The sequence below is a fragment of the Engystomops pustulosus genome, chromosome 1 (genome assembly GCF_040894005.1).
Source record: "Engystomops pustulosus chromosome 1, aEngPut4.maternal, whole genome shotgun sequence".
Lineage (NCBI taxonomy): Eukaryota > Metazoa > Chordata > Amphibia > Anura > Leptodactylidae > Engystomops > Engystomops pustulosus.
This window is the reverse complement of record NC_092411.1, coordinates 13,001,789-13,015,195: the sequence shown is the minus strand read 5'-3', so window position 1 is coordinate 13,015,195 and position 13,407 is coordinate 13,001,789. Positions and strand designations below refer to the sequence as shown.

Sequence of the window (13,407 nt, the reverse complement as noted above, 5' to 3'; positions counted from 1 at the left end):
AAAGAAGATTTTTATCTCATTGTCCAGCAATTCTTTCCTTCACTGTGCTACATATATCGTGGCTCCATTATCTTGGTCTGAAAATGCCAACATAGAATTTTAAGAGAAATAAGACGGATTATTTCCTTCTCGCTCTAGGATACAACCTCTGCATCTGACTTGCATCCCCATATTTATTGGACTCATGTCATTGGTGAAATGGGGAATTTTTTGGGAGATGCTCAAATTTTACTGGGACAGCTGCAGGCAGTGGTGGTGGGCGAACATCCTGCTCATCACCAACTTTATGTCACTTCAAAAGGCTGTGAGTATGTGTATCAATCACTTGGATTGTAGAACAAGATACAATCTTACCATCATGTGTATACAGACTTGTGTATCTCCATGGTTACAGACTACAAATAACAAATGTGTAGTCTGAGCATAAATCAGACTAAAAAGATTTTGTTGGAGGTAAATTTGTTCACATAGGAATATATATTTCAGCCACATCCACTGCAATGGAGTCATGTCACCCCCATAGGCACAAGCTGGTAGTAGGATGGATCTCAGTGCCTTGTGAAATTTACTAGTTCTACCTCAGACAGAAAAGACCTCTTCTTTGTATCATCCATGGGTTTAACTGAGTCGGACCTTCTACCCTAGCATCAGTGCCTGATCCATGGACGCTATTGTGGCCAAAGGGGAACATACAAGCTTATGCACTCTGCTAGAGTGGAGTTTGTTTCATTAACCCCATATGAACATCAAGAGTCATACAGGGGCCCTAAAAGGAACCAGTCACCAGTTAACCCCACTAAACTACTTGTCCTTGTCACTTCATTTTCACGCAAGATGAGTCAGGTTTAGTGGTTGCAGGGATAATGTCCCTTCAGAAGCCCCTATTGTTTTCTATAGCACCTAGATACATGCTGCTGGTGTCATATTAAAGATAAGAATCCCATCTTATGGTTCTAGGAACTACAGAATGGGAAGAACAAGCAGTTAAAAATTAGGCAGGAAATGCATCCATACCTGCAGCTTGCATTCAATGTTCAATGGTTTCTATGTTTTTAGTTGCCTGTATCTCCGGGTCTGTGGATCTGAACAATGAGATCCTTATCTATAATGTGACAATATGACATATAGCATGTTTCTAGGTGCTATAGAACAGAAGATAGGGGCTTCTGAACTGAGACCCCACTGCAACCACTCAACTTGACTAATAGAAAATGAGGTGAGATGAGTAATATTTGCCGGACATCAGGGTAGATTTTTTATAGGTAAATGAGTGAGATTTTGCATAAAAGAGAGAATTCTAGAAAGGACATTTCATACCCAACCACAGAGTGCTCAAGGTAAAATCTGGTGACAGGTTCTCTTTAATAGGAGCATAAACTTAGGTTTTTGTCCATCCATATAATCTGAGTTTTGTTGGGAGGATCTTGAGTGACACAGAGACCTAATCTTTGGGATGAATTGAATCACTATGGGGCACATTTACTTACCCGGTCCCTGCGTGATCCCCGATCCGGACTGTCCGACAAGGATGAACTCTGCCGTGATTCATGAAGATCGTGCACCCAATATCCTGCATGTGTCGCTTCCCCCGATCAGGTACGACTGAGTTCACCTTCTTCTTCCTGGTGCATGTAGGTTCTTGGCTTGTGACGCAATTTTGAAGTTAAATCCCGTAGTTTGTCCGAATCCATGGGATCGTCCGACGGCCCGCCCCCCAATTTGTGTCACATGAAAGCCAGCACGATTGCGCCAAATTCCGATCACATGCACCAAAAAAACATTTTAAATCCATGTTCAAGTGGCGTAAAACAGAAATCGCCAGGATGTCCGACGAAAGTGCGGTCCACGGGACACTATCCATAGTATTCCGAGAAGAGGAGCGGCTGTTATAGTAACTCCAGATATAAGTTAATAGCTTCATAATTGAATGGGGAGGGGGGCACATACTTTTACCAGTACTATTACAGAATCAGAAGGTAATAAGCCCTGCACTTCCCATCTATTACAGTGCCTCGGATGGACCTGGTATCTCTCCATTGATTTCCAGTTCCATCTCACCGTCCCTCTTGTAATCTTCCTGTATGTCAGGTAAGTGTGTCTCCGGGCCCGTGTCATTATGTGGCCATTACTGTGTGTTAGGGTTCAGCGCTCCCCAGTGATTGGGGATATTAATAATATAGATCATGGCGAGCGCAGAGCCTCAGCTTTACAGCTCTGTCTGGGAGTCCTGCGCTTAATGCAAACCCTCCGGCCACTGATATATATATATGTATATATATACACTCACCGGCCACTTTATTAGGTACACCTGTCCAACTGCTCGTTAACACTTAATTTCTAATCAGCCAATCACATGGCAGCACCTCAGTGCATTTAGGCATGTAGACATGGTCAAGACAATCTCCTGCAGTTCAAACCGAGCATCAGTATGGGGAAGAAAGGTGATTTGTGGCCTTTGAACGTGGCATGGTTGTTGGTGCCAGAAGGGCTGGTCTGAGTATTTCAGAAACTGCTGATCTACTGGGATTTTCACGCACAACCATCTCTAGGGTTTACAGAGAATGGTCCGAAAAAGAAAAAACATCCAGTGAGCGGCAGTTCTGTGGGCGGAAATGCCCTGTTGATGCCAGAGGTCAGAGGAGAATGGGCAGACTGGTTCGAGCTGATAGAAAGGCAACAGTGACTCAAATCGCCACCCGTTACAACCAAGGTAGGCAGAAGAGCATCTCTGAACGCACAGTACGTCCAACTTTGAGGCAGATGGTTGTGCGTGAAAATCCCAGTAGATCAGCAGTTTCTGAAATACTCAGACCAGCCCTTCTGGAACCAACAACCATGCCACGTTCAAAGGCCTCAAATCACCTTTCTTCCCCATACTGATGCTCGGTTTGAACTGCAGGAGATTGTGTTGACCATGTCTACATGCCTAAATGCACTGAGTTGCCGCCATGTGATTGGCTGATTAGAAATTAAGTGTTAACGAGCAGTTGGACAGGTGTACCTAATAAAGTGGCCGGTGAGTGTATATAAAACGTACGGACGGAGACTAATATATACTAAGGGGAAGGGGGCTGGTTGGCTATATACTTGGGGTAGGGGACTGGCTTGCTATATACTGGAGGCAGGGGACTGCATGGCTATATACTAAGGGCAGGGGGCTGGCTGGCCATATACTGGGGGCAGGGGCTTGCTGGCTATATACTGGGGGCAGGGGACTGCATGGCTATATACTAAGGGGCAGGAGGCTGCCTGGCTATATACTAAGGGGCAGGGGGCTGACTGCCTATAGATTGGGGGCAGTGGGCTGAATAGCTATATACTTGGGGGAGGCTGTAACCAATGCATTTCCCACCCTAAGTTTATACTCGAGTCAATTGGTTTTCACAGTTTTTTTGTGGTAAAATAAGGTATCTCTGCTTATTATCAAGTTGGCTTATACTCGAATATATAGGTTATTATGGTCCAGAATAGAGTACCAAACCACAAGTGGGTGAAATGTCTTAATTTACAGCACCACAAATCCCTGATGCTGTAGGTAGGTTGCGCACATTTACTAACGGTCCGATTCACGCTTTTTCGGCACATTTTTCCAATTTGCGCCAGATTGCCCTGGTATTTTAGCGCACGCGTTCGGATTGTGGCGCATCGGTGCCAGCTTTCAAGCGACAGAAATCGGGGGGTGTGGCCATCAGAAAACCCAACGGATTCGGAAAAACCGTGGAATTTTAAAAAAAATTGTGACGCAAAAATAGCACTTATATACACCAAAACGTAGCAGGTGAATTCCGGCGGACTTCAGTGCAGCAGCGACATCTAGTGGACATTGGGCGCACATAGTGAACATAAGGGACGAGCAATTACTACTTCATTGTAGGAATAGTACCAGTTACTTCTTATGACGGGTTGTCCCTGCGATCCATGCCTCGGATCACAGGCACACCATCTCCGTGGCGCTGCCCACCCTGCTCCTCACTTACCTCGCCACGCTCCTGCTCCCGTCCCGGCTAGGCTGCACAGGCGCGCCAACACTCGAGGATTTAAAGGGCCAGGGAACCTCTCATTGGTACTCTCAGCTTTTCCATGAAGACTGGCTGCTCCCTTTAACCTCCGCCAGATCTTTGGGCTCATTGCCTTAGAGAAAGCTTCCTTGCGTTTGTTCCTGTCCTTGTTCCTGTTCTTGCTCTGCCTTGATCTCCAGTTGTGACCCCTGAGTTGACCTTGGACCTTGCATTTCTGCTGCCTGCCCTGACTGCATGCCTGTGCCCGACTCTGAGACCGCCTGCTGTATTGTACCTCGACCTTGGCTGTCACTGCAGGCTAGTTGCACCTGTGGACCGACCTGGTGGCACCATGCCGCAGCAAGACCATCCCACTTTGCGTCGGGCTATGGTGAAGACTGGGTGCCACTTAGATTCCGGTCCCAGGTGTCGGCTAGTGTCATCTCCCGCGGTGGTCCAGGGGGCTCACTAACCCCAAGCCCTGAAAGTAAGATCCGGCCATGGACCCCGCTAAGGTGCCGCTTCTGATACTGGCTGATCTTAACAGCACTGTCGATCAGCGGTCCCAGCAGATTGCTTCACAAGGAGAGCTGCTTGGCCAAGTCACCGCCACAGTTTCTTGCTACTCAGGCTGGTCTACCGGCAGCGGAACCAAGGCTCAGACTCTGCCAATGCTGTCATCTGGGTGGTGACGGACTGGTTCTCCAAGATATCCCATTTTGTTCCCCTTCCAGGTTTTTCTTCTTCTCCATGGCCTGCCAGTTTGTTCTTCCAGCATATCTACTGGCTCCATGGACTTCTGCAACACATCGTGTCCGACCAAGGGGTCCAGTTTGTGTCCAAATTCTGGCGTTCCTGGTGTAACCAGCTGCAAGTAGAATTCGGAAACGAAGTAAAATGCATGGAACAGCTTTCTGTGCGGCGCTAGGCACAAAGATCCAGCTAGGAATGCTGGGAGAGGCAGGCTTTTAACAGTTTTGTGGATATAGCCAGCACCAATTAGGGTGCACTATCTCTTTAAATCCTCGAGTGCCAATGTGCACGCGTCCCCACCTCCCAGGGGCTGCCTGAGCAGGAACGCAGACAGGTAAGGCACGGAGGGGAGCCGGGGGCCAGGGGGAGGCATGGGTGTGCCTGCAACCCGGAATGTGGGCTGCGGGGGCACCCGCACAGCGAGGAGCATGGGTGTGCCTGCAACTCGGAACGTGGGTCACAGGTGCACCCGTTACTCCCTCGTCATGATGTTGCTCCCTGGTCATGATGCACAGTAGGTAGGTGATCTTTGGATGCAGCTCAGTAGTCACTCTCCTCTTTTGGTTTCATCTGACCATATGACATTCTCCTAATACTCTTCTGGAACATCCAAACGCTCTCTAGTGAACCTCAGCCAGGTCGGATATGTACAAGGATAAGCCGGGGGACACGTTTGGCACTACAGGACACTGCCGGTGTAGTGTGTTACTGATGGGAGCCTTTGTTACGTTGGTCTCAGCTTTCTGCAGGTCACTAGGTTCCCGTGTGGTTCTGGGATTTCTGTAGGTCACTAGGTCCCCTTGTGTTTCTGGGATTTCTGCAGATCACTAGGTCCACGTGTGGTTCTGGGATTTCTGCAGGTCACTAGGTCCACGTGTGGTTCTAGGATTTCTGCAGGTCACTAGTTCCCCGTGTGGTTCTGGGTTTTCTGCAGGTCACTAGGTCCCCATGTGGTTCTGGGATTTCTGCAGTCACTAGGTCCCCATATGGTTCTGGGATTTCTGCAGGTCACGAGGTCCCCATGTGGTTCTGGGGTTTCTGCAGGTCCATCACTATATCCCCTGTGTGGTTCTGGGATTTCTGCAAGTCACTAGGTTCCGGTGTGGTTCTGGGATTTCTGCAGGTCACTAGGTCCCCCATGTGGTTCTGGGATTTCTGCGGGTCACTAGGTCCCCCATGTGGTTCTGGGATTTCTGCAGTCTCTTGGTCCCCATGTGGTTCTGGGATTTCTGCAGGTCAATAGGTCCTTGTGTGCTTCTGGGATTTAAGCAGGTCACTGCGTCCCCGTGTTGTTATGGGACTTCTGCAGGTCACTAGGTCCCTGTGTAGTTCTGGGATTTCTGTAGGTCACTCGGTCCCCGTGTAGTTCTGGGATTTCTGCAGATCACTAGGTCCTCCGTGTGGTTCTGGGATTTCTGTGGGTCACTGGGTCCCCATGTGGTTCCGGGATTTCTGCAGTCACTAGGACCCCGTGTGGTTCTGGGATTTCTCTAGGTAACTAGCAGATCACTGGGTCCCCATGTGGTTATGGGACTTCTACTGGTCACTAGGTCCCCGTGTGGTTCTGGGATTTCTGTAGGTCACTAGGTCCCTGTGTGGTTCTGGGATTTCTGAAGTCACTAGTTCCCCATGTGGTTCTGGGATTTCTGAAGTCACTAGTTCCCCATGTGGTTCTGGGATTTCTGTAGGTCACTAGGTCCCCGTGTGGTTCTGGGATTTCTGCAGGTCACTAGGTCCCCGTGTGGTTCTGGGATTTCTGAAGTCACTAGTTCCCCATGTGGTTCTGGGATTTCTGCAGGTCACTAGGTCCCCCGTGTGGTTCTGGTATTTCTGAAGTCACTAGGTCCCCATGTGATACTGGGATTTCTGTAGGTCAGTCACTAGATCTCCCGTGTGGTTCTGGGATTTCTGCAGCTCATTCACTAGGTCCTGGTGTGATTCTGGAATTTTTGAAGGTAACTAGCTCCCTATGTGGCTCTGAGATTTCTGTAGGTCACTAGGTCCCCGTGTGGTTCTGGGATTTTTGCTCACCGTTATTGTGATTGTTTTAACAGCCATTACTACAGGTAGTGAGAGGAGGACACAGGAGCCATTACCACAGGTAATGAGAGGAGGACAGAGGAGCCATTACTACAGGTAATGAGAGGAGGACAGAGGAGCCATTACTACAGGTAATGAGAGGAGGACAGAGGAGCCATTACTACAGGTAATGAGGGGAGGACAGAGGAGCCATTACTACTGGTAATGAGAGGAGGACACAGGAGCCATTACTACAGGTAATGAGAGGACAGAGGAGCCATTACTACAGGTAATGAGGGGAGGACACAGGAGATATTACTACAGGTAATGAGAGGAGGACAGAGGAGCCATTACTACAGGTAATGAGAGGAGGACACAGGAGCCATTACTACAGGTAATGAGGAGAGGACACAGGAGCCATTACTACTGGTAATGAGAGGAGGACAGAGGAGCCATTACTACAGGTAATGAGAGGACAGAGGAGCCATTACTACAGGTAATGAGGGGAGGACACAGGAGATATTACTACAGGTAATGAGAGGAGGACACAGGAGCCATTACTACAGGTAATGAGAGGAGGACACAGGAGCCATTACTACAGGTAATGAGGGGAGGACAGAGGAGCCATTACTACAGGTAATGAGAGGAGGACACAGGAGCCATTACTACAGGTAATGAGGGGAGGACAGAGGAGCCATTACTACAGGTAATGAGAGGAGGACAGAGGAGCCATTACTACAGGTAATGAGAGGAGGAGGACACAGGAGCCATTACTACAGGTAATGAGGGGAGGACAGAGGAGCCATTACTACAGGTAATGAGAGGAGGACACAGGAGCCATTACTACAGGTAATGAGAGGAGGACAGATGAGCCATTACTACAGGTAATGAGAGGAGGACAGATGAGCCATTACTACAGGTAATGAGAGGAGGACACAGGAGCCATTGCTACAGGTAATGAGGGGAGGACACAGGAGCCATTACTACAGGTAATGAGAGGAGGACACAGGAGCCATTACTACAGGTAATGAGAGGAGGACACAGGAGCCATTACTACAGGTAATGAGAGGAGAACAGAGGAGCCATTACTACAGGTAATGAGAGGAGGACAGAGGAGCCATTACTACAGGTAATGAGGGGAGGACACAGGAGCCATTACTACAGGTAATGAGAGGAGGACACAGGAGCCATTACTACAGGTAATGAGAGGAGGACACAGGAGCCATTACTACAGGTAATGAGAGGAGGACACAGGAGCCATTACTACAGGTAATGAGAGGACAGAGGAGCCATTACTACAGGTAATGAGGGGAGGACAGAGGAGCCATTACTACAGGTAATGTGAGGAGGACAGAGAAGCCATTACTACAGGTAATGAGAGGAGGACAGAGGAGCCATTACTACAGGTAATGAGAGGAGGACACAGGAGCCATTACTACAGGTAATGAGAGGAGGACACAGGAGCCATTACTACAGGTAATGAGAGGAGGACACGGGAGCCATTACTACAGGTAATGAGAGGAGGACACAGGAGCCATTACTACAGGTAATGAGGGGAGGACAGAGGAGCCATTACTACAGGTAATGAGAGGAGGACACAGGAGCCATTACTACAGGTAATGAGAGGAGGACACAGGAGCCATTACTACAGGTAATGAGGGGAGGACACAGGAGCCATTACTACAGGTAATGAGGGGAGGACAGAGGAGTCATTACTACAGGTAATGAGAGGAGGACAGAGGAGCCATTACTACAGGTAATGAGAGGAGGACACAGGAGCCATTACTACAGGTAATGAGAGGAGGACAGAGGAGCCATTACTACAGGTAATGAGAGGAGGACACAGGAGCCATTACTACAGGTAATGAGAGGAGGACAGAGGAGCCATTACTACAGGTAATGAGAGGAGGACACAGGAGCCATTACTACAGGTAATGAGGGGAGGACAGAGGAGCCATTACTACAGGTAATGAGGGGAGGACACAGGAGCCATTACTACAGGTAATGAGAGGAGGACACAGGAGCCATTACTACAGGTAATGAGAGGAGGACAGAGGAGCCATTACTACAGGTAATGAGGGGAGGACAGGAGAGCCATTACTACAGGTAATGAGATGAGGACACAGGAGCCATTACTACAAGTAATGAGAGGAGGACAGAGGAGCCATTACTACAGGTAATGAGAGGAGGACACAGGGGCCATTACTACAGGTAATGAGAGGAGGACACAGGAGCCATTACTACAGGTAATGAGAGGAGGACAGGGGAGCCATTACTACAGGTAATGAGGGGAGGACACAGGAGCAATTACTACAGGTAATGAGAGGAGGACAGAGGAGCCATTACTACAGGTAATGAGAGGAGGACACAGGAGCCATTACTACAGGTAATGAGAGGAGGACACAGGAGCCATTACTACAGGTAATGAGGGGAGGACACAGGAGCCATTACTACAGGTAATGAGAGGAGGACAGATGAGGCATTACTACAGGTAATGAGAGGAGGACACAGGAGCCATTACTACAGGTAATGAGAGGAGGACAGAGGAGCCATTACTACAGGTAATGAGAGGAGGACACAGGAGCCATTACTACAGGTAATGAGGGGAGGACACAGGAGCCATTACTACAGGTAATGAGAGGAGGACACAGGAGCCATTACTACAGGTAATGAGAGGAGGACAGAGGAGCCATTACTACAGGTAATGAGAGGAGGACACAGGAGCCATTACTACAGGTAATGAGGGGACACAGGGGCCATTACTACAGGTAATGAGAGGAGGACAGAGGAGCCATTACTACAGGTAATGAGAGGAGGACACAGGAGCCATTACTACAGGTAATGAGAGGAGGACACAGGAGCCATTACTACAGGTAATGAGAGGAGGACACAGGAGCCATTACTACAGGCAATGAGAGGAGGACAAAGGAGCCATTACTACAGGTAATGAGAGGACACAGGAGCCATTACTACAGGTAATGAGGGGAGGACAGAGGAGCCATTACTACAGGTAATGAGGGGAGGACAGAGGAGCCATTACTACAGGTAATGAGAGGAGGACACAGGAGCCATTACTACAGGTAATGAGAGGAGGACACAGGAGCCATTACTACAGGTAATGAGAGGAGGACACAGGAGCCATTACTACAGGTAATGAGAGGAGGACACAGGAGCCATTACAACAGGTAGTGGGAGGAGGACACAGGAGCCATTACTACAGGTAATGAGAGGAGGACACAGGAGATATTACTACAGGTAATGAGGGGAGGACACAGGAGCCATTACTACAGGTAATGAGGGGAGGACAGAGGAGCCATTACTACAGGTAATGAGGGGAGGACAGAGGAGCCATTACTACAGGTAATGAGAGGACAGAGGAGACATTACTACAGGTAATGAGAGGAGGACACAGGAGCCATTACTACAGGTAATGAGAGGAGGACACAGGAGCCATTACTACAGGTAATAAGGGGAAGACAGAGGAGCCATTACTACAGGTAATGAGAAGAGGACACAGGAGCCATTACTACAGGTAATGAGGGGAGGACACAGGAGTCATTACTAAAGGTAATCAGTGGAGGACACAGGAGCCATTACTACAGGTAATGAGAGGAGGACACAGGAGCCATTACTACAGGTAATGAGAGGAGGACAGAGGAGCCATTACTACAGGTAATGAGAGGAGGACACAGGAGCCATTACTACAGGTAATGAGAGGAGGACACAGGAGCCATTACTACAGGTAATGAGAGGAGGACACAGGAGCCATTACTACAGGTAATGAGAGGAGGACACAGGAGCCATTACTACAGGTAATGAGAGGAGGACACAGGAGCCAATACTACAGGTAATGAGAGGAGGACACAGGAGCCATTACTACAGGTAATGAGAGAAGGACACAGGAGCCATTACTACAGGTAATGAGGGGAGGACACAGGAGCCATTACTACAGGTAATGAGGGGAGGACACAGGAGCCATTACTACAGGTAATGAGAGGAGGACACAGGAGCCATTACTACAGGCAATGAGAGGAGGACACAGGAGCCATTACTACAGGTAATGAGGGGAGGACACAGGAGCCATTACTACAGGTAATGAGGGGAGGACACAGGAGCCATTACTACAGGTAATGAGAGGAGGACACAGGAGCCATTACTACAGGTAATGAGAGGAGGACACAGGAGCCATTACTACAGGTAATGAGAGGAGGACACAGGAGCCATTACTACAGGTAATGAGAGGAGGACACAGGAGCCATTACTAGAGGTAATAAGAGGAGGACACAGGAGCCATTACTACAGGTAATGAGGGGAGGACACAGGAGCCATTACTACAGGTAATGAGAGGAGGACAGAGGAGCCATTACTACAGGTAATGAGAGGAGGACAGAGGAGCCAATACTACAGGTAATGATAGGAGGAGATAGGAGCCATTACTACAGGTAATGAGAGGAGGACACAGGAGCCATTACTACAGGTAATGAGAGGAGGACACAGGAGCCATTACTACAGGTAATGAGAGGAGGACAGGGGAGCCATTACTACAGGTAATGAGAGGAGGACAGAGGAGCCATTACTACAGGTAATGAGGGGAGGACACAGGAGCCATTACTACAGGTAATGAGAGGAGGACACAGGAGCCATTACTACAGGTAATGAGAGGAGGACACAGGAGCCATTACAACAGGTAATGAGAGGAGGACAGAGGAGCCATTACTACAGGTAATGAGGGGAGGACACAGGAGCCATTACTACAGGTAATGAGAGGAGGACACAGGAGCCATTACTACAGGTAATGAGAGGAGGACAGAGGAGCCATTACTACAGGTAATGAGGGGAGGACAGAGGAGCCATTACTACAGGTAATGAGAGGAGGACAGAGGAGCCATTACTACAGGTAATGAGAGGAGGACAGAGGAGCCATTACTACAGGTAATGAGAGGAGGACACATGAGCCATTACTACAGGTAATGAGAGGAGGACAGAGGAGCCATTACTACAGGTAATGAGAGGAGGACACAGGAGCCATTACTACAGGTACTGAGAGGAGGACACAGGAGCCATTACTACAGGTAATGAGAGGAGGACACAGGAGCCATTACTACAGGTAATGAGAGGAGGACACAGGAGCCATTACTACAGGTAAAGAGGGGAGGACACATGAGCCATTACTACAGGTACTGAGAGGAGGACACAGGAGCCATTACTACAGGTAATGAGAGGAGGACACAGGAGCCATTACTACAGGCAATGAGAGGAGGACACAGGAGCCATTACTACAGGTAATGAGAGGAGGACAGAGGAGCCATTACTACAGGTAATGAGAGGAGGACAGAGGAGCCATTACTACAGGTAATGAGGGGAGGACACAGGAGCCATTACTACAGGTAATAAGAGGAGGACAGAGGAGCCATTACTACAGGTAATGAGGGGAGGACACAGGAGCCATTACTACAGGTAATGAGAGGAGGACAGATGAGCCATTACTACAGGTAATGAGTGGAGGACACAGGAGCCATTACTACAGGTAATGAGGGGAGGACACAGGAGCCATTACTACAGGTAATGAGAGGAGGACAGAGGAGCCATTACTACAGGTAATGAGAGGAGAACACAGGAGCCATTACTACAGGTAATGAGAGGAGGACAGAGGAGCCATTACTACAGGTAATGAGAGGAGGACACAGGAGCCATTACTACAGGTAATGAGAGGAGGACACAGGAGCCATTACTACAGGTAATGAGGGGAGGACAGAGGAGCCATTACTACAGGTAACGAGTGGAGGACACAGGAGCCATTACTACAGGTAATGAGAGGAGGACAGAGGAGCCATTACTACAGGTAATGAGAGGAGGACAGAGGAGCCATTACTACAGGTAATGAGAGGAGGACAGAGGAGCCATTACTACAGGTAATGAGAGGAGGACACAGGAGCCATTACTACAGGTAATGAGTGGAGGAGGAGCCATTACTACAGGTAATGAGAGGAGGACACAGGAGCCATTACTACAGGTAATGAGAGGAGGACAGAGGAGCCATTACTAGAGGTAATAAGGGGAGGACACAGGAGCCATTACTACAGGTAATGAGAGGAGGACACAGGAGCCATTACTACAGGTAATGAGAGGAGGACACAGGAGCCATTACTACAGGTAATGAGAGGAGGACAGAGGAGCCATTACTACAGGTAATGAGAGGAGGACAGAGCAGCCATTACTACAGGTAATGAGAGGAGGACACAGGAGCCATTACTACAGGTAATGAGAGGAGGACACAGGAGCCATTACTACAGGTAATGAGAGGAGGACACAGGAGCCATTACTACAGTTAATGAGAGGAGGACACAGGAGCCATTACTACAGGTAATGAGAGGAGGACAGAGGAGCCATTACTACAGGTAATGAGGGGAGGACACATGAGCCATTACTACAGGTAATGAGGGGAGGACACAGGAGCCATTACTACAGGTAATGAGAGGAGGACACAGGAGCCATTACTACAGGTAATGAGAGGAGGACAGAGGAGCCATTACTACAGGTAATGAGGGGAGGACACAGGAGCCATTACTACAGGTAATGAGAGAAGGACACAGGAGCCATTACTACAGGTAATGAGAGGAGGACAGAGGAGCCATTA

At 48.7% G+C, this 13,407-nt stretch overlaps 1 protein-coding gene across 2 annotated transcripts in view; it reads left to right on the top strand.

Moving 5' to 3' along the window:
- Positions 1-13,407, top strand: part of LOC140116933 (O-acyltransferase like protein-like) — a 103,468-nt gene that overhangs the window by 60,961 nt on the left and 29,100 nt on the right. For both annotated transcript variants that reach the window (XM_072133374.1, XM_072133366.1), the window contains exons 9-10: positions 139-304; positions 2,009-2,088. In XM_072133374.1, coding sequence (XP_071989475.1) covers positions 139-304; positions 2,009-2,088 — 246 coding nt within the window. The remainder of the gene's footprint in view (positions 1-138; positions 305-2,008; positions 2,089-13,407) is intronic.